A 20771-nucleotide genomic window follows, 5' to 3' on the forward strand; every position below is an offset into this window, starting at 1 on the left:
AGACAGGCTCTGCAGAATGGGTTTCAAATATAAAGAATATTTAATAAATATTGCATATATTACAGAGCTATACATTGACCATTTTTGTTTTTATGTTTTCATTTTAGCAAGCATTCGTCACACACTGCTGGTAGCTTGCATACTGTGGATACTGCACACTGGAAGCCGGTGAAATCTGAAACACTGTGTACTGGTAAATCAGTTGACAACAAAGCCATAGTGATGGAGAATAAAAATGACACTTCATATGTTCCAAACAGGTAGGTAAAGAAAAGAAAAAGGTATTACTTGGGAAAAGAGTGTACATAGAGCAAGGATGCTGGGCCTCTAGAATCCAGGTGTAGGCAACATCACAATAAAATGCGCCAAATACATTACATTCTGATTGTGCCTTCCACTCAATTTCTTTGTGTGCACTATTTATTGTTGGGTAGTATAATCTTAAATTTGTAGGTCATGGAAGATATGGTATTGGGATATTTAACCACTTCCTGCACCTGTGTACCTCTTTTTTACATTTTTAGCTATGAGACTGCTTAATCAGCAGTTATGTTGTCAATTCTTATGACAGATATGTAATACGTGTATAAGGTTTCAAGACAAGCAAGGCTTTCCTTTTAGCAATATTGTATTGCGAGATTTAAAAAAAATTCAAAAACACTTTTAGGGCCTGTTCACACTGGAACACGCATGACCATTTGGTCCAGTTTTGAAAAATTGCAGGGAAATGCACAAAAAGTAGTGGTAAGGGGTTTGTGACGCTTAATTGGTATTGATATCATAACATAGAATAATACTAAATGAAAAAAGCAGCCAACACATGATCCTGAATAAAGAAACAGATCAATTCAAGCACATAGAAATAATTGTGTAGCGCTAATATCTTATGGAGTATTTGTAAAGTCCACATCACACCAAAGGGAAAAATAATGATCACTCCAAAGGAAAAAATCCCAAAAGGATGGTGCTCAGTCCACAAACAAAAAACCAAATATCTCCTTCGTATTGAAAGCAGTGCAGAGAAAAGCCACCACCATGAGGGGTTAAAAAACCTCTTACCAGAAGCCTGTGATCCTTATTACAGGGATCAGACAGCAGGAATCAGACTAATGTGGACATCAAGGGCAGACCTCTCAGCGTTCCACTCGATCCATATATCTGGCGTCCCTCTCACAGATCATCAGAATATGTGGAAAATAATCAAACACTCCTCATGGTGCAGCACAATCATACACGGTTTATTGCAATATAAAGTAATGAATGGCAACTTACATTGAGCCAAAAAGTACAGAGCGAATCATGTTTCGTCCCATTCACTAGCGTGTGCTTTGGTTTCTAACCACAAAGATGGCCGCCACGTCCCCCGTCTGTAGTCGTGTGTCGTGCCGCAGGCTCCTCATAAAGCGTTTCGTCATACGCTGACGTCGTCAGGGGTGTGGCCTAGCGGCAAAGACACTATACATATACATATATATATATATATACTACGGAGCAGGCGGAGCACATCATTGCGTTCCGGAACAAAGTGTAGCTGAAGCTAAATTAAACCACCTGAGCACCCTTCTTTATATCACGAAGATTGTTGGGATTGCCGCATGAAGATTAAACACCCCATTTATGGACTTTATTCCCATGATTTATGCACTATCCATGGGATATATTTCACCGTGCATTTAATTACCCACACTTCTATGAGTTATTTATTAGCCATCTGTTTTTAAGCACATGCCATTTTTCTCTATACTTCTCATCTTTGCACTTATCCCCCTACGTATTGTATGATACATCAATTATTGGTACCACACCGTTGCACTAGTCACTTTATTATCCATTACAGGATGGATAGATATATATATATATATATATATATATATATATATATATATATATAGTCTTTCTCCGCTCCTGTTTGTTTTTTGCACATCTTAGTACACACCTAATTTATAAACCAGTATTGTAATACACCTCCCTCAAGCCAATTTGGCACCACCCAATTTTTGCACTTTGTCACTTTACTGGGTTGATTTCTAATTCGCCCAGGTCATGTCACTAAGCACTTTTTATATTTATGCTTATGTCATTATTACAGTTGATTTAAATATTTATGCATAGACTGGTGATTTTTTGATGCACATATTTATAATTTTTAATATTTTTTTACTATTTATCTGATATTATTTACTGCATCGGTGTACATATTTACCATCTTTACCTTTTGATATTATTTATTGTTTATACACCAAGGCAATATTACAACACTATGGTGATTTACTTATTAGGGTACAGTTCACTTCGATACGCTAGTTTTACCACTTCGCCCATCAATTTTTTATCCTATTTCGGTCAGCGCCATTTTCCCTACCACTATTTTGATCTATACCTTTAATATAGCCCTTAGCTATATTTTAGGGAGGCTGCAGCCCTTTCTTTCCTTTTTTCCATAGCGCGGGACTTTCTTCACATATACACAGTCACACAGACCCACCACTACACTATATAACTCCCTCAAATCTATTAAAATGGGTTTTAATAATAATAAAGAGGGTTTAATAGTTTAGGTGGGTAGAAGAAACATTTGTGGTGGATTATTTGAAGTAAAACGTTTACCTTAACCACTTACTACCCGCCCGACATCAAATGACGGCGGAGCGTTGTAGCTATTATCCTGGGACACCGTCATATGACGGTGCACCAGAATAGCGCAAAAAATGGTGCCAGTATGGGGCTACAATTGTAAAAAAGGAAAAAATAACTGCGCTAAACAATATTAAAGGAAATTATATATATAAAATGCAACTATACAGTGAGATACCATCCAGCCAAACAGAAATAACAAAAATAGTTGTGCTAAAAAAGAAAAATTTGTGTGCAATTGACAATCGCAAAAAACAAAAAAATGCAGTGAAATAAAAAAAATCGGTGAGAAACACTCGTGATAGTCCAACATAAATTAAAGTGTGAATCTTTAAGGTAAACAAGATATGGTAACTGTAAATGTATATAAATCCACCACCAAATGAAAATATCCTCCACCAGTAGGTTAGTCTGCTTACCAGAGCGACCTGGCCTCAAGGGTCGATGGCGTTGTAACACTCCACCAGACAACCAACTCCAGGTAGGGGATCACAGGGCACTCATCCAAAAACGTCCATCAGAGCTCGCATAGCAACAGGACATACAGTATCTCACAAAATTAAGTACACCCCTTTTTATTTTTGTAAATATTTTATGAAATCTTTTCATGTGACAACACTGAAGAAATGACACTTTGCTACAATGTAAAGTATTGAGTGTACAGCTTGTATAACAGAGTAAATTTGCTGTCCCCTCAAAATAACTAAACACACCGCCATTAATGTCTAAACCCCTGGCAACAAAAGTGAGTAAACCCCTAAGTGAAAATGTCCAAATTGGGCCCAAGGTGTTAATATTATGTGTGGCCACCATTTTTTTTTCCAGCACTGCCTTAACCCTCTTGGGCATGGAGTTCACCAGAGCTTCACAGGTTGCCACTGGTGTCCTCTTCCACTCCTCCATGAAGGCATCACAGAGCTGGTGGATGTTAGAGACCTTGCGCTCCTCGACCTTCCGTTTGAGGATGCCCCACAGATGTGCAATAGGGTTTAGGTCTGGAGACATGCTTAGCCAGTTCATCACCTTTACTCTCTGCTTCTTTAGCAAGGCAGTGGTCGTCTTGGAAGTGTGTTTGGGGTCGTTATCATGTTGAAATACTGCTCTGTGGCCTTGTCTCGGAAGGGAGGTGATCATGCTCTGGTTCAGTATGTCACAGTGCATGTGGCAATTCATGGTTCCCTCAATAAACTGTAGCTCCCCAGTGTCGGCAGCACTCATACAGCCCCAGATCATGACACCCCTACCACCATGCTTGACTGTAGGCAAGACACACTTGTCTTTGTACTTCTCACCTGATTGCCACCACACACGCTTGACACCATTTGAACCAAATAAGTTTATCTTGGTCTCATCAGACCACAGGACCTGGTTCCAGTAATCCATGTCCTTAGTCTGCTAGGCTTCAGCAAACTTTTTGTGGTCTTTCTTGTGCATCATCTTTAAAAGAGGCTTCCTTCTTGCGACAGCCATGAAGACCAATTTGATGCAGTGTGCAACATATGGTCTGGTCACTGACAGGCTGACCCCCCACCCCTTCAACCTCTGCAGCAATGCTGGCAGAACCCATATGTCTATTTCTCAAAGAAAAGCGCTGGATATGATGCTGAGCATGTGCACACAACTTCTTTGGTTGACCATGGCGAGGCCTGTTCTGAGTGGAATCTGTCCTGTTAAACCGCTGTATGGTCTTGGCCACCATGCTGCAGCTCGGTTTCAGGATCTTGGCAATCTCCTTATAGCCTAGGCCATCTTTATGTAGAGCAAAAATTCTTTTTTTCAGATCCTCAGAATTCTTTGCCATGAGGTGCCATGTTGAACTTTCAGTGACCAGTTTGAGAGAGTGAGAGCGATAACACCAAATTTAACACACCTGCTGCCCATTCACACCTGAGACCTTGTAACACTAATGAGTCACATGACACCAGGGAGGGAAAATTGCTAGCTAGGCCCAATTTGGCCATTTTCACTTTTCACAGGGACGTACTCACTTTTGTTGCCAGCGGTTTAGACATTAATGACTGTGTGTTGAGTTATTTTGAAGGGACAGCAAATTTACACTATACAAGCTGTACACTCACTACTTTACATTGTAGCAAAATGTCATATCTTCATTGTTGTCACATGAAAAGATATAATAAAATATTTACAAAATGTGAGGGGTGTACTCACTTTTGTGAGATACTGTAAGTTACCCATAAAACACAATGGGAAAAGCACTATAGTGTAAAACCATCATTTATTAAGAAAACGCCACACAATATTGCACTTACATGGGTAATCTATCAAGAGTGTGTAAAATAGCCGGCCGGCTACAGCTAAACACCCGTCCTTCCGGGATCGTGAGAATGCGGTGGCGAAAAGTAAAATGGGTTTAAATAATAAAGAGGGTTTAATAGTTTAGGTGGGTAGCAATACATTTGTGATTGATCATTTGAAGTAAAAGGTTTACCTTGAAATAAAGTAAAGAATACAGTAATCCCCCGCTCCATCGCGGTTCAGTTTTTGCGGTCCCGGTAATTCGCGTTTTTTTTTGTAATGTTATTTTACTATATAAATCATTAAAAATGAAATATTTTTGTGTTTTCCATAGCTCTTGCTATGTCTCTAAGTATCTTTTCTCTGTCGCTCATTGACAGACGCAGTCCTCTTTGATTAATATCAGTAGGGTTATACTGCCCCCTACAGGAGTAGGACACTAGGCAGGAAAAATGTTCTGGCCACACCTTAGGGGCAGTCCCAGAGGGCATATCCTCTCTCTCCCTGCTACAGGATGTCAGTTTATTTCTGCCTAGTCAGGAGTAAGGACCTAAGTTCCTTGCTGGGATCTCTGGTCCTGGCAAGCTTTTTTAGATAAATCTTTTTTTAGTTAGCTTTTTCTCTCCAGTTTTTTGTTCCTGTGAGATCTTCAAGCAATTATGCTGGATCTGCGCGACGGGCTGGATGTTGAGATCCAGTGGTCACCCCAGCCGGCCTACGAGCGCGTGCAGGCCCTAGCTTCGCGCTGGGTCGGCCGCGACATAGTCCCACTGACAGGGACTGGCCCCGCGAGTTAAACGTCTCGCCAGGTCGCCTACAACCAGTCGGAATCTGAGTCGCGGCGTTCGTATTGGCCGACAGCCCCCCCCCACCTCGGTGGAGAGGGGTTCTGTCAGGAGTGGGTGCCCGCCTGTTCCGGTATGACGAATAGAATGTTCCCCCTCTCCCCCTGTCGGGTTTTGGGAGTAGACCCAGGCCCCTCCGTGGGATGGTCGGACCCTCATGATCCCGGGTTCCCCTCTATCCTGTGACACACTCCACATATCTCCCCCCTCACTAGTATGAGTTGGTGAGTAAGGTATACCACTCCAGGAGGCTTGGTTTGGGAGCTGACAATCTGTAGGAGTCTGTCGCTGCAAGGAAAGCCTGCATTGTAAAATGACTGAGGAATCCATGACTGATGTTGGTCAAGGATGGAGACAGGGCGCCGCTAGCGTTACTGTGTAAACAATCGTGCAGAGGGGTGATATTATTGCACGGGAGTCCTCTATTAGCGATGCAGCCGCACGGAGCCGCCATCCTTCCGCGGGCCGTGCGGGGCTGCCATTTTGGCGTAGCCTAATGTCTCCTGTATGGCGGCGGCCATCTTGGATACACCCAGCCTGCCTCGAGGAGCAGCGGTAAGGGGGTGGCGGAAGACGTGTAAAGGGGCGGAGCCGCCTCCTTTACCCGGGTAAATCGATCCATAAGACTTCCTGTTCTGTAAGGACAGCGCTGAGAGCAGTTCGGTAGAAGCTTCTGTGCATCAGGTGGTGAGCCCTTGGGGTCTCTCTCTCTCTCTCTCTGTGGGGGTTCCGAAGCAGGTGGCACTGAGGGGCGCTGTTGCGCTGGGGGATTACATACAAAAAAAAAAAAGGAAAGTTTTTTCTTTTGCAATCCTTGTTTGCTGACAGGTGTTCCTGGATTTATCATGGACCCTGCCACACATGTATCCCCACCTGATCCCCTCGAGGTGGCCGCAGGACCCTCCAGTTCTCCACTTACTATTGATGCATTGTCAGCAGTTTTGGAGTCTTTTGTATCCCGGGTGGAGGTGGCCTGTCAGGGACGGGGGGCGAGAAAGCGACCCCTGCCTACCCCTATTTCGTCTGACACTTCAGATACAGATTCTGAGCCTGTCGCGGCAGCTGCAGGTCCCTCTTCTGGGGCTAGTGTCTCGTATCCCATCTACTCGGATAGCGAGGAAGACATTTCTGCCTCCGCTATAGTACAAGATGAAGCGCTGGTAGATGCACTGATTGTGTCTGTGCGGGAAACTTTAAGACTTGAGGTTATACCTACGGAAGCAGTTGATACTGAAATTGCTTTTGGAACTCGCAAGCCTACCAAGATGGCAAAGGTGTTTCCTTTGCCCAAATGTTTTCAAGATATAATTAAGGAAGAATGGGTCTGTCCAAAACGAGCCCCTGTTATTTCCAAACGGATTGCTAGACACTATCCGTTTGAAGAATCCTTCCTTAATAAATGGACGGTACCACCGTCGGTGGATTCACCGATTTCCAGACTAAATAAAGCTACTGTTATCCCGGTGGAGGACGCTCCGTCTTTTCAGGATCCGGGGGACCGTAAAGCGGAATCTATATCCCGCTCTATATTTTCCCTGATAGGGTCAGCCTTTAGGCCAGTGTTCACCATTGCTCTGGTTGCACAAACATTGACAGAGTGGACCAAGTTGTTACGCCGAGATCTGGAGGGGAGAAGTCTCCCCCCGGCAGTATCGGACTTGCTGGAGCAGATGGTACAAGCGCTACAGTTTGTCTGTGATGCCGCCCTGGACGCCGCTCCATTAATGGGGCGCGTATCTATCTCGGCGGTGGTCCTTCGGCGTATGCTGTGGTTAAAAGGCTGGTCGTGGATCAAGCTTCCAAAAAAGCTTTGGCTAATCTCCCCTTTCAAGGGGATCGCCTGTTTGGTGCCACCTTGGATGAGATCATCAAGGGTCTCACTGGTGGCAAGAGCACCTTTTTACACAGGCTACTAAGGGGAAAGGACCTCGTCGCAGATGGGGACGTTCCTTTTCCGCTCATAAAAAGTTTTTTCGCTCCTCTGGGGCGGGCGATAAGGCGAAGTCCTCCAAAGCCCCCCCAGGGGGTTTCAAAGGGCGCTGGTCGGGTAAACAAAGGTCCGGCTCTGCCAGACCTGAAGATAAGACCACTACAGCCTGAAGGTGCGCCCCCACCCATATCTGGGGTGGGGGGACGTCTTCACCGGTTTCCGGACCCATGGCTCTCCAGGATTCCAGACAAATGGGTTCAAGAGGTCATACGGTCGGCATACAAGATCGAGTTTCGATCACTTCCACCGGTGCGGTTCTTCCCTTCCAATATCCGACTATCCCCGGATCGCTTAGAAGCTTTGTGGGGGGCAGTGACAGATTTGATGCAACAAGGAGTGGTGGTCCACGTTCCTTGGACAGAACGTTTTCAGGGGTTCTATTCGAACCTATTCACAATACCCAGAAAAAAAGGCAAGGTGCGTCCAATTCTGGACTTGAGAGCACTCAATCATTTTGTCCAGGTGCAAAAATTCAAGATGGAGTCCATTCGCACAGTAGTGGCCTCCCTGCATCAGGGGGATTTTCTGGCGTCCATAGACATCAAGGATGCCTATCTTCACATTCCCATTTACGCAGGACATCAGCGTTTCCTTCGCTTTTCCGTGGGAGAGAACCATTATTAGTTTGCGGCGTTACCCTTTGGTCTCGCCTCTGCTCCCCGGGTCTTCACAAAGGTCTTGGCCCCAGTTTTGGCACTGTTGCGACAGCGGGGCATTTCGGTTCTAGGCTACCTAGACGACCTTCTACTCCGTGCGGAGTCTCCGCAGGCTCTGTTGCTAAACTTGGAGATCACTATGATCTCTTTCGAAGAGTTCGGGTGGCTGGTGAACCGGCAGAAATCATCCCTGGTCCCCACCAGGAGACTGAACTATCTGGGCCTAACTTTGGATACATCCTTGGCAAACGTGTTTCTCTCGGCGGAGAAACTCCGGAAGATTCAGTCGACGACTCAGTTATTATTGACCGTCAACTGGCCTTCCCTGCGGACTTGCATGAGGGTTCTGGGACTGATGGTGGCCTCCTTCGAGGCAGTACCGTTTGCCCAGTCTCATACCCGGATTCTTCAAAAGGAGATTCTTCTCAAATGGAACCGGAATCCCGATTCCCTGGACAATCGGATCCGGCTGAGCGAACGGACCAGGGAATCTCTGGTTTGGTGGCTTCGGTCACCAATGCTCAGTCAGGGGAAGTCATTTCTTCCAATCTATTGGACGATTGTCACCACGGATGCCAGTCTATCCGGGTGGGGTGGGGTTCTCGGCAGACGATCTGCTCAGGGGCTCTGGTCCCTGGAAGAATCCAGGTTTCCGATAGATGTATTGGAACTGAGAGCGATCAGACTTTGTCTGATTCACTGGACCGAACAGCTCCGGGGCAGCCCGGTGCGGATCCAGTCGGACAATGCCACGGCAGTGGCTTACGTCAATCACCAGGGGGGCACCAAGAGTGTCCCGGCGGCCGTAGAAGTGGCTGGCATCCTTCGTTGGGCGGAACGATTTGTTCCAGCTCTCTCTGCGGTATTCATTCCGGGGGTGGAAAATTGGCAGGCAGATTTTCTCAGCCGTCAGATTCTGGATCAAGGGGAATGGTCTCTTCATCCAGAGGTATTTCACCAAGTGTGCCTTCCTTGGGGCACCCCGGATGTGGATCTGTTGGCATCTCGGCTCAACAGGAAGGTGCGGAGGTTTGTAGCCCGCTCCCGCGATCCTCTAGCGGACGCCGCAGACGCTCTGGTCGCCCCGTGGGGGCAGTATCAGCTACTGTATGCCTTTCCTCCTCTCAAGTTGCTGCAGAAACTTCTTCGCAGGATAGAGGTGGAGGGAATTCCAGTTATCCTTGTGGCTCCGGACTGGCCTCGTCGGGCTTGGTACGCCGACTTGGTCAGGCTGGTCGCGGACGCTCCTTGGCGACTTCCTCTCAGGGAGGATCTGCTGACTCGGGGACCGATCTTCCATCCTGCTTTATGATCGCTGGCTTTAACGGCCTGGCTGTTGAGACCCAGGTGCTGAAGGACAAGGGGTTGTCAGCTTCAGTTATTCCTACTCTAATTAAAGCGAGGAAAGCGACTTCCAGAAAAGTCTATCATCGCACATGGAAGTCTTATATCGCGTGGTGTGAATCCCTTGGGTTTCCTCCACGTTCTTACTCGGTGGCCCGAATATTGGCTTTTCTGCAACAGGGGGTTGAGCAGAAACTGGCCTTGAGCACTATCAAGGGTCAGGTTTCAGCGTTAGCAATCTTCTTTCAGAAGCCTCTGGCTTCTCATTCCTTGGTGCGGAATTTGATCCAGGGGGTGCGGCACCTGGCTCCGCCGGTGCGCGCGCCCTTGCCGCCCTGGGATCTTAATTTGGTGTTGTCGGTTCTTCAGAAACCTCCCTTTGAAAATATTAGGGAGATTCCCTTGCTTACTTTATCCCAGAAGGTGGCCTTTTTGGTGGCTATCACTTCTGCACGCAGGGTGTCAGAACTGGCCACATTGTCCTGTCGTTCCCCATATCTGGTGGTTCATAGGGATAAGGTGGTTCTTCGTCCGAATCCATCCTTCCTTCCTAAGGTGGTTTCAGATTTTCATCTAAATGAGGTAAATGAGGATATTGTGCTACCTTCCCTGTGTCCTAAGCCCAGTCATCCTCGGGAGTTTGCGTTACACTCCTTGGATGTGGTTCGGGCGATCAGGGTGTACTTGACTACTACGGAATCTTTCCGTAAGACGGATTCACTTTTTGTGATCACGGATGGCCCTAGAAAGGGGTTGCCTGCGTCTGCCGCGACTATCTCTAGATGGATCAGACAGACGGTGGTACAGGCTTATTCTATTAAGGGTCGGGTTCCTCTGTTCCCTGTTAAGGCGCACTCCACTCGGGCGCTTAGTGCTTCCTGGGCCTTTCGCCATCAGGCGTCAGTGGTTCAGGTTTGCAAGGCGGCTATCTGGTCGTCGGTTCATACCTTGACAAAATTTTATAAAGTTGATGCGCTGGCATCGGCGGATGCCTCTTTTGGCCGCAAGGTTCTGCAGGCCGCTGTTTGAGGGGACCGTTGGTCTACCTCGAGGGGTTTTTGTTGGATTTTCAGTTGAGTCTCATCCTTTTTTCCGATGAGCCTTTAAGACTTCTGGTTGGCTCCGGTTGGGCCTTCTGGATTGGATTTTGATTTCCGTTATCCCACCCCTCATTTGTGGCACTGCTTTGGGACGTCCCTACTGATATTAATCAAAGAGGACTGCGTCTGTCACTGAGCGACAGAGAAAATTGGATTTTTGACTTATAGTAAAATCCTTTTCTCTTAAGCTCATTGACAGACGCAGTACCCGCCCCTCTATTTTTGAGTTGGGTTGGGTTAAATTCTCTGACACTGCTTTGTTACATAACTGACATCCTGTAGCAGGGAGAGAGAGGATATACCCTCTGGGACTGCCCCTAAGGTGTGGCCAGAACGTTTTTCCTGCCTAGTGTCCTCCTCCTGTAGGGGGCAGTATAACCCTACTGATATTAATCAAAGAGGACTGCGTCTGTCAATGAGCTTAAGAGAAAAGGATTTTACGGTAAGTCAAAAATCCAATTTTATGTGTTTAAATGAGTTTCTATTGTTTTAAAAGTGTGTTTAACCGCTTGCCGACCGCCGCAAGTAGATTTACTGCGGCGGTCAGCCCCGGCCAGGCAGAGTGACGTTAATTAACGTCACTAGCCTGGGAGGGTCACGGACCCCCCCCCCCCCACGCGTGTGACTGGCGGACCCGATGTCCGCCGGTCACTCGGCGATCGTCGGGGGAGAGGGAGAAAGTCAGGCGGCTTGTGTAAACAAGCCACCTGTCATTCTCCTCGGTGTAAAAACACTGATCAGACAGATCTACTATGTAGAACCGTTGATCAGTGTCCTTACAGCTCAAGCCACAGCCAATCACAGTATAAAGCACGCCCCTAGGGACACACACAGCCCCTCCCTCCCAAATAAAGTTAACCCCTTCACTACCAGTGTATTTTTACAGTAACAGTGCATATGTATAGCACTGATTACTGTAGAAATGTCACTGGTAACCCCAAAAATGTCAGTCAAGTGTCCGATCTGTCCGCCGCAATGTCGCAGTACCGCAAAAAAAATCGCAGATCGCCGCCATTACGCGTTAAAAAAAAACCAACAAAAATGACAAAAATCTTTCCCTTTGTTAGTAAACGCGATAACTTTTGCGCAAACCAATAAAAATACGCTTTTTGCGATTTTTTTTTTTTTTTTTTATTTTACCAAACATAGGTAGGATAAAACAAATTGGCCGAAAATGTTAAAAAATTTTGATTTTTACATTTTTTTGGGGGGGAATTTCATATGTGAAAAAATGTGAAAAATATTGTTATTTTTGCAAAATTTACGCTCTTTTTTTGTTTATAGCGCAAAAAGTAAAAAGCGCACAGGTGATCAAATACCACCAAAAGAAAAGCTCTGTTTGTGGGGAAAAAAGGACGTCAAATTCGTTTAGGTACAGCGTCGCACGACCGCGCAATTGTCCGTTAAAGTCACACAGTGCCGAATCGCAAAATACCCCCTGGTCGTTTAGCAGCCAAATCCTCCGGGGCTTAAGTGGTTAAAGACCTTAAAATGCTTCTACATGTACAGTGACAGTAAAATAAACATGCCTACAATGCATTTTAATAGGGTTTTTCTATTTCGCGGAATTTCACTTTTCGTGGCTGGGTCCGGAACGTAACCCCCGCAATGGAGGGGGGTTTACTGTACATGTAAAATTTGGATTACTAGATGATGGTGCTGTCATTGAGCACGCACCTTTTGAAGGTTTCTGTAGTAACCGTGGTCCTTTTAGAGGATTTTTGGAGAAAAAATGGTGCCTGTATGGGGCCACAATTGTATGTACTCAAAGGGCAGGCTTTGAAACAATTAATGAATTGTGATAGAAAAATGCATCAATGCCATACATGCACGGTAAGACCTCATGGACACGGGCTTATGAAAATAAGTAGCATTTTTTTTCTGACAGAATTTGGCAGGAAAAACGCATCTTATGTTACAATATGTATGCGTGTGTAGGACATTGAGTGTAAAAGGTTACTAATTTGTTTTGGCAATTGTAATACATAAATATGAACATATGCATATATATGTATGTACACATGATTTTTCAAAAGCTCCTCAGAATGCATATGCATTTTTGGTGCATTTTTTTCTGCCTGTAAACACTCCCCTTCAAATTGTGCATGGCAAACATAGGGGTGCTTTTACAGGCTTAAAAAAAAATAAGCGGCTGCATTTTTTTTATCTCAGAGTGCATGAGATCTGAAAGCTTTGAGACATCTAAAAATGGCACGAATACCTCACACATGCCTGGTAGTGACTTTTAGGAAAACAAAAGTACATCAGGGGCACCCTGGTGTGCTAGCTGAGTGTTTAAAGGATAAGTTCACCTTTAGTAACATGTTAGATATTACACCCATATTTAGGGTGTAACATGTTACTAACTGAGAAATCCCTGATCTTCTAGCACCGCTGTCACAATTTTAAAACCAAATCAGCCATGCGGGACTCCACCCACCCAGGAGCATCACTCCTTTACAGAGTTCTGTGAATGAGAGAACTACAACTACCGTCATCCATTGCGGCTGACGGCTTGTAGTCCTCAGTGAACCACCAGTGTGTTGATGAGTGCTCTTGGTAGTTTATTAATGCTTCATGTCCTTTAGTAACTGCCTGTCTGTACAAGGTACGGGCAGACCGCTACACTGACATGTCTGCAGGAGCCTGAGATTGCGCCCACAATTTGAGGGTGCAAATGCGCATGTGCATTTATTTATTTATTTATCCTTTAAGTCATAGAACACAAAAAATGTATATTGAGATAGCAATGTTTATAATATTGTTACCAGGATAAGTATCCACATTGGAAGATTTCTCCCTTATTCCTTTTCAGGTGACAAATCATTATTTTGGATTTTCTTTCATTTAAAGTCCTGTTAGATAGTTTAATATGCTGATGACTGTTTAGCTGCAGAACCAAAGTTTGCATGCCAGCTGAAAAGCTGCTGATAAAAATGTTTTGTATGTTTGCCCACTGACAATTAAATGATCAGTCTATAATTTTAATGGTAGCTTTATTTTACCAGTGAGAGACAGAAAAAACGCATTTCAAAAAAGTTATAAATTGATTTACATTTTATTAAGTGAAGTATTTTACCCCTTCGCAAAACATGACTTAGTACTTTGTGGCAAAACTCTTGTTGGCAATCACTGAGGTCAGATGTTTCTTGTAGTTGGCCACCAGGTTTGCACACATCTCAGGAGGGATTTTGTCCTACTCCTCTTTGCAGATCCTCTCCAAGTCATTAGGGTTTCGAGGCTTACATTTGGTAACTAGAACCTTCAGCTCCCACCACATATTTTCTATGGGATTAAGGTCTGGAGACTGGCTAGGCCACTACAGGACCTTAATGTGCTTCTTCTTGAGCCACTCTTTTGTTGCCTTGGCCGTGTGTTTTGAGTAATTTTTATGCTGGAATACACATCCACGACCCATTATCAATGCCCTGGCAGAGGGAAGGAGGTTCTCACCCAAGATTTGACAGTACATGGCTCTGTCCATTTTCTTTTGATGCAATGAAGTTGTCCTGTCCCCTTAGCAGAATAACACCCCCAAAGTATAATGTTTCCACCTCCATGTTTGACCGTGGGGATGGTGTTCTTGGGGTCATAGGCAGCATTCCTCTTCTTCCAAACACAGTGAGTTGAGGTGATGCCAAAGGGCTAGATTTTGGTCTCATCTGCCCACAGCACTTTCACCCAGTTCTCCACTGAATCATTCAAATGTTCATTAGCAGACTTCAGTGTGTTACTAATTGTTTTCTTGGTGACTATGGTCCCAGCTGCCTTAGGGTCATTGACAAGATTCTCCCATGTAGTTCTGGGCTGATTCCTCACCGTTCTCATGATCATTGAGGTGAGATCTTGCATTGAGCCCCACACCGAGGGAGATTGACAGTTTTTTTTTTGTGCTTCTTCCATTTGCAAATAAACGCATCAACTGTTGTCACACTCTCACTAAGCTGCTGGGCGATGGTCTTGTAGCCCATTCCAGTCTTGTGTAGGTCTACAATCTTGCCCCTGACATCCTTGGACAGCTCTTTGGTCTTGGTGGAGAGATTGGAATCTGATTGATTGCTTGACAGGTGCCTTTTATACAGCTAACAAGCTGAGATTAGGAGTGCTCCTAATCTCGGCTCCTTACCTGTATGTTAGACACCTGGGAGCCAGAAATCTTGCTGATTGATAGGGGATCAAATGTTTATTTCACTCATTTAAATGCAAATCAATGCGTTTTTCTGGATATTTTTTATAGTTATTCTGTCTCTGACTGTTGAAATAAACCTACCATTAAAATTATAGGCTGATCATTTCTTTCTAAGTGGGCAAACATGCAAAATCAGCAGGGGATCAAATACTTTTTTCCCTCACCTCACTGTACCTGTAGGACTACTCTGCTATGGATGTTGCCAATTTCTGTGCTCTCCCTGTTCTAAGCTCAAACTTTCTTCTGCTTTTAGCCCTTGTTCCCTTTAGAGAGACTTGTCATGCGTTTTGACAGATTAAATTGCATGAAAAGTCGCAAAGTTCAAATCGGTGGGACGCTGACTTTGTGGTGCCGCATTGATTTGAAAAAGTAGTTCCTGCACTACTTTTGCCGCTTTAGGGTGCAACTTGCATATACATCTGTGCATTAAGCCGCACAGATTTCTTCAAAGTCGCGCCGGAAGTCACATTGATATGCGGCTTTGAAATCATGCAATTTCAGATGAAGTCACACGATTGTAAACAAGGCCTAATGGATCACAGTTCTTTTTAATCTATCACAGTTCTGTTCATTTTTACTTTTAGCATATTTATTGGTGATTTTGGTCTGTTTTTGGGCTTGTCTCTTGAACTGTATCTCTGGTGCTGCAGATTACTCTGCCGTGCCTCTTCTTTTTTTTTTTTTAATCAGAAAAAGCTTTATTATGCAAAATATCAAAAAGTACAGACTCCGGATATATAAAACCAATAAAAATAAGTATTGAATTTACATCTCAAAAAATATACCTGTCTTTAGGGTTTGTACATTGCACATCATGTACATTTTACTTATTTAGTATAGTAATCAGCATAACATATGCTAATAAAACAAACACGAGAAAAGACAAAGAACCAACTTATGCAGTGTGTGCTATTCTTCAAACAGACACCTCTATCGTGTTGTAGAGATGCCTTTGACAATGTAGTATCCTGCTAACACTAAGAGCCTACTTCCCACTCAGACCCTCAAAATTATTAAGATGAATTCCAGCTGCTTTTTCTTTTACATTTGAATCAATCTGGTAAAACCAGTTGTGGTGGGGCCACCCCAGGGGACTCTAGCCACTCCTGACGGAATTCGGTAAATTTGTTGGACACATTTCTGTGTTGATATGCATTTTTTTTCTTGGATAAGTATGTTATTAAATTGTTGTACCCATTGGTGAGATGTGGGGCTTTGGGAAGAAAGCTAGTATCGTACTGTCATTTTTCTGGCTAAATAAAACAGCCTTTGTGCAAACCTGATGGCCATGTAGAAGGGGGATAGAACTCTTCCATTAAGCCGCCAAGCAGGCAAGTGATTGGGTTCAATTGTATTTGCCATGCCTCCTTAGTACTTTTACCTGTACACATAATTTTCCACCATTTTCTCCTATTTCAGCCCGACAGCCATCTTGCCTAGGCAGCAAAGATGTTCTGTCATGCAGTTTTCTTGTCTCTGACACTTAACCTTTAGTGACTAGATTTGGACAATTGCCTGCCATTTTTTAGCTGGAACTTTCATCTGCATGTGATAGATAATGTTATTACATGTGGGTGGCTATGATTTGGGAGGGGGGGTTTAGGGGTATATATGTTGTGTTGCTTCACTTTACTGTTGTCCTGAGCAAGATGAGCTTGTGCTTCATTGAAACTTCAAAATAAAACTTCATTGCCTTTCAAGCTCCATGAGTGCTGCTTTATCTTTTGGATTATATGTACCTATTAATCTTAATATTTACGCTATAAGTCTGCTTCATTATTTTGATAATGTAGTGATTATTATGAATAATACTTAACCCAATAATAATAAAATGTCATTAATCTTGTTAAGGTACCATTCCCCACCAGAAAAGGATGCTTTACATGATTACATGGCAGTTAAACCCAAGACAGAAGACAGTAGTACTCAGGAGAGTCCAATTCTAAAAGCCTTAAGAGACTTTGAAGAAGAGAAGGAACTAAAAGGATGGAATAAGGAAAGCTCATTTCATAGTAAGTTGGCACATCATCCACATTAATCATGCCAACACATTCCTTGTGTGCTGCTCCAACACTTCTAGTCATTAAGCAGTGTATAAACAATACGGTGCTTTTAATGGAAGACAACAGAGGTCATTTATAACTCTGTCACAGGCTGAAAACTGGACAATGCTGCCCTTTATATATTTGTCTGAAGCTTTTGTGTTGTTTCCTAAGTGTATATTAAATCAGAACTATGCATTTGTGAGGGAAATAACAAAACTACAAATTGTTAGTTTAGTTATATATTTCCTGCTTTTAAGCCTCTGTTTGCTTTCAGTGACCTCTAATGAAGTAACACTATCTAGAAATAAATGAGCGAAATGGTTCTGGTAGGAAGCAAAAAGACCCTGAACCAGGTTAAACATTTCCCCAAGAAGTTAGTCACTGACCAATTAGAAATAAATCTTTTAGAGAACAAAAAGATGCCTCTAGGGCAGGTGTGTCCAATCTTTTTTTTAAAGAGGGGCAGATTTGATGAAGTGAACATGTGTAAGGGCCGACCATTTTGCCTGACATTCTTTGGACCATTAAAATTAAATGCAAATTAACTATTTTATGCAAAGTTTATTGCAAACGGCATCTTTTCATTTCGTCACATGGATGACAAATCTAAACAGGTGTTAAATCACTCTGCCTTTCATATCTGAAGGGCAGATGAAAAAAAAAAATCCATGAAGCAGAAATATATGTCAGGAACATTGTAAAGTACATTACATATTATTGGTAATAAAGTTTGTCAACTTTTAAGTTAAAAAAATATGAAGAGGCACATAACACCAAGTATATATGTTGTGTCCAAATATATTTATAACTGATTTAGACCAACTGACATTAACTGAGATTTTACAATGTATTCATCTTAATTCAGAGCATACGTGCTCCCTAATCAGTCACACAAGGGTTAACCACATAAGCGCTATATGAACCCACCGATGATGATTATTAATGGCAGCAATAATAGTTATGAATGATGCCAATGTAGTAAATAGAACATTGAAAAGTTTTATTCAAAATCAATTCCAGTATACCTTGTACAATGACCACCGTTGGATCTGCAATGGTGAAGCCAAAATAAGGGGTTAAAAACCCACAGCTTGGTGACCATCCACTCCCAAAGCTCTGTGAGAAACAATCCTTGCTGGTAAGGGGTCAGCTTCACTCAAGTGGGTTGTATGTCTCAAATATCCCTGGATCCATTGATCATCCTGCCATAGATATTCTCCAGCATACAGGGTTTAGAATGGATGGAACTTCATAGTGCAGTTTGTAAAGTTACCAATTATTAAAAATGATTATTGCGCTTACACAAAGGTAAACGAAGGCAAAGATACAGCCACGGAACTTGTCTGCAGGCTGGTACATGGTGACGTCACAGAATTCGGACTCCACCCGACACGTTTCCCCATAAGAGGCATCGACGGGGAACGGAGGCTGGCAGGATGATCCATGGAGACGGGGATATTTGAGAAAATGCAACTCACTTGAGTGAATCTGCCCCCTTAACAGGAAGAATTGTTTCTCATGGAGCTTTGGGAGTGGAATACTCCAGCTGGCTTACATTGATACAAGCAAATTAGACCCTTATAACTTGGGATCCAGCCTTTCTGGTAAGAGGCATGCAGTTGTCTATGTTGGAGAAAGCACCATATGAAGCACCAGTGTTGTGAATCACGCTTCACTTTTATAAGAGCACTTTAATTGGACTTCCTTTTTTCACTGGGATCTGTGTGTGTGTGTGTGTGTGTGTGTGTGTGTGTGTGTGTGTGTGTGTGTGTGTGTGTATATATAATATATATATATATATATGTATGTATGTATGTGTGTGTGTGTATATGTGTATATATATATATATATATATATATATATATATATATATATATATATATATATTCAATTAGTTAACATTCAGCATTTATACATTTAACTTTTTCAGGTTGCGCACTTATTTTGTTTTATGCCTGTGTCTTCTGACCAGACGAAAACGCTGGAATCTCAAGCACAGTGGCTAAATGCCCAGTGTGCATGAGGCCAGACAGAAACCGAGTAAACCTTTAAAGGAGTAGTCTGAAGCCCCATTCCACAAAATGCCAGAATTTAGCCAATTGAAATACCTTTTGAATGTCGCCACTTTCAAGAAAATCGGCCCAGCGGTTATTCTTTTATTCCCTCCCGAAGTTTTCAGCACTTCCGGGTTTTCTTCTATGGCCGCCATGATAAAACTACCTCTCCCAGCATGCCCGCTCATCTCTTCCGGTAATCTCCTGCCCTCCCCCTGTGACTCCTCCGCTCGGCCCCCTCCCTAAATTATAATATTACACGCCCCCTCCTCTCGCACCTATTTCCCTATCCCCGCCTCGTAAAATACGTCCTCTTCTATTGGCTTGCCGAGCTCCGGTCGGACGTGCGCATGCGCGGTACGTAACCGCTGATTGGAGGACATCGCTCCAATCGGCGTTTGAGCTGAGCCAATGACAGCTCAGCTCAGTGCATATATGCATAAATTAGGTCAGGGGGAGTATTCTCCTCCGGGCGTGGAGGCCGGCGCAGCCCGCAGTGACTCCTGGGATTGATGAGTCACCGGGCGAAGATGGCGGCGGATGAAGAAGAAAGAAGTCGAGCGTCATCAAAAGACCCAGCTTCCGGCCGGAGAGAAAAACGAGAAGACCGGGAAGAAGACCATAAGGAAAATGTGAGTATATTTGAATGTGTTATAACTTTGTGTGATGCTCTATTTCCCCCAGAAACACTTTGCTTCAGACTACTCCTTTAAATGTAGGACAGCCGCAGTGTACTGGAATGCTTCAGTAGTTTTCTGACTGGTTTTACCTAATGCCTGGAATTGCGCTTTTAGAGGCTTGATCCGTCAGTAAGTGTACAGCTGTTTGTGTATTTGGTCAAGAAGTTCACTGTAATTAATCTTTCAGGACTGTCCTCTAAACATACTGTGGGATTCAGTGACAGCTGTACTCCCCGTGCTTCTCCAGATAAAAGTAGAGATAGACAAAAACGCCTTAATTCCCCAGCTGGTCCACGATCCTCTTCACTCCCACCTTCAATCAGGAAGACATCCACGGTTACCACCCCAAGTAAGGGTCTTTAATTTAAATCAGTAGAAAGCAGAATGTTGTATGAATCTTTTGTTCTTTACTCTAGTATAAATAGATGAATATCAAATGTGTGTTAATAAGTCCTTAGACAAGAACATGATGTCTTCAAAAATCTAATAGAATGAGTTCAGGACAATCGCAAATTGTTTGTCTTCTGGAAAAAAAAAAAAAAAAAATGCATCTGGTAAACACAAGCACAGGTAAGGTATCTTAAGGTTTTGGCGTGAATAGGAGGTCATTTTAAAGGATAATACCTTAAGGACAGCCACTAGAATTAAAAAAAACAATCAACACCTATGTGACTCAGTCTTGGTGAAAAGTGTATGCCTTGATCCTTAAAATGGTGGTTCTATTTCTCAAACAGATCCTATCACCAACTTAAAAAATAACAGGTACTTACAAAAACAAAAGAAAAAAATCAAGTATTTTAAGGTGACCTTGTTGCCAGACCATTCATTTCAACAAGTCTTCTCAATATGTGTGCATTATTTAACATATTTTATACGTTCTATACCTATAGACACCCAAAAGGTATGAGACGCTTTTATAGTAATCCCTTGTGCTCCTCCCCCCGAAAGCTATGCTAAAGGTTATGTAGGATGGGAGGG

The 20771-nt window shown here is 43.5% G+C and overlaps 1 protein-coding gene across 1 annotated transcript in view; it reads left to right on the top strand.

The window, feature by feature from the left end:
• MPHOSPH9 (M-phase phosphoprotein 9) overlaps positions 1-20771 on the top strand; it is a 217289-nt gene that overhangs the window by 177598 nt on the left and 18920 nt on the right. Inside the window, exons 17-19 of the mRNA XM_082258440.1 lie at positions 108-260; positions 16866-17026; positions 19981-20142. Of these exons, the coding sequence (XP_082114566.1) occupies positions 108-260; positions 16866-17026; positions 19981-20142 (476 nt within the window). The remainder of the gene's footprint in view (positions 1-107; positions 261-16865; positions 17027-19980; positions 20143-20771) is intronic.

The sequence above is a fragment of the Pelophylax lessonae genome, assembly GCF_965119305.1.
Source record: "Pelophylax lessonae genome assembly, chromosome: 1".
Taxonomy (NCBI): Eukaryota; Metazoa; Chordata; class Amphibia; order Anura; family Ranidae; genus Pelophylax; species Pelophylax lessonae.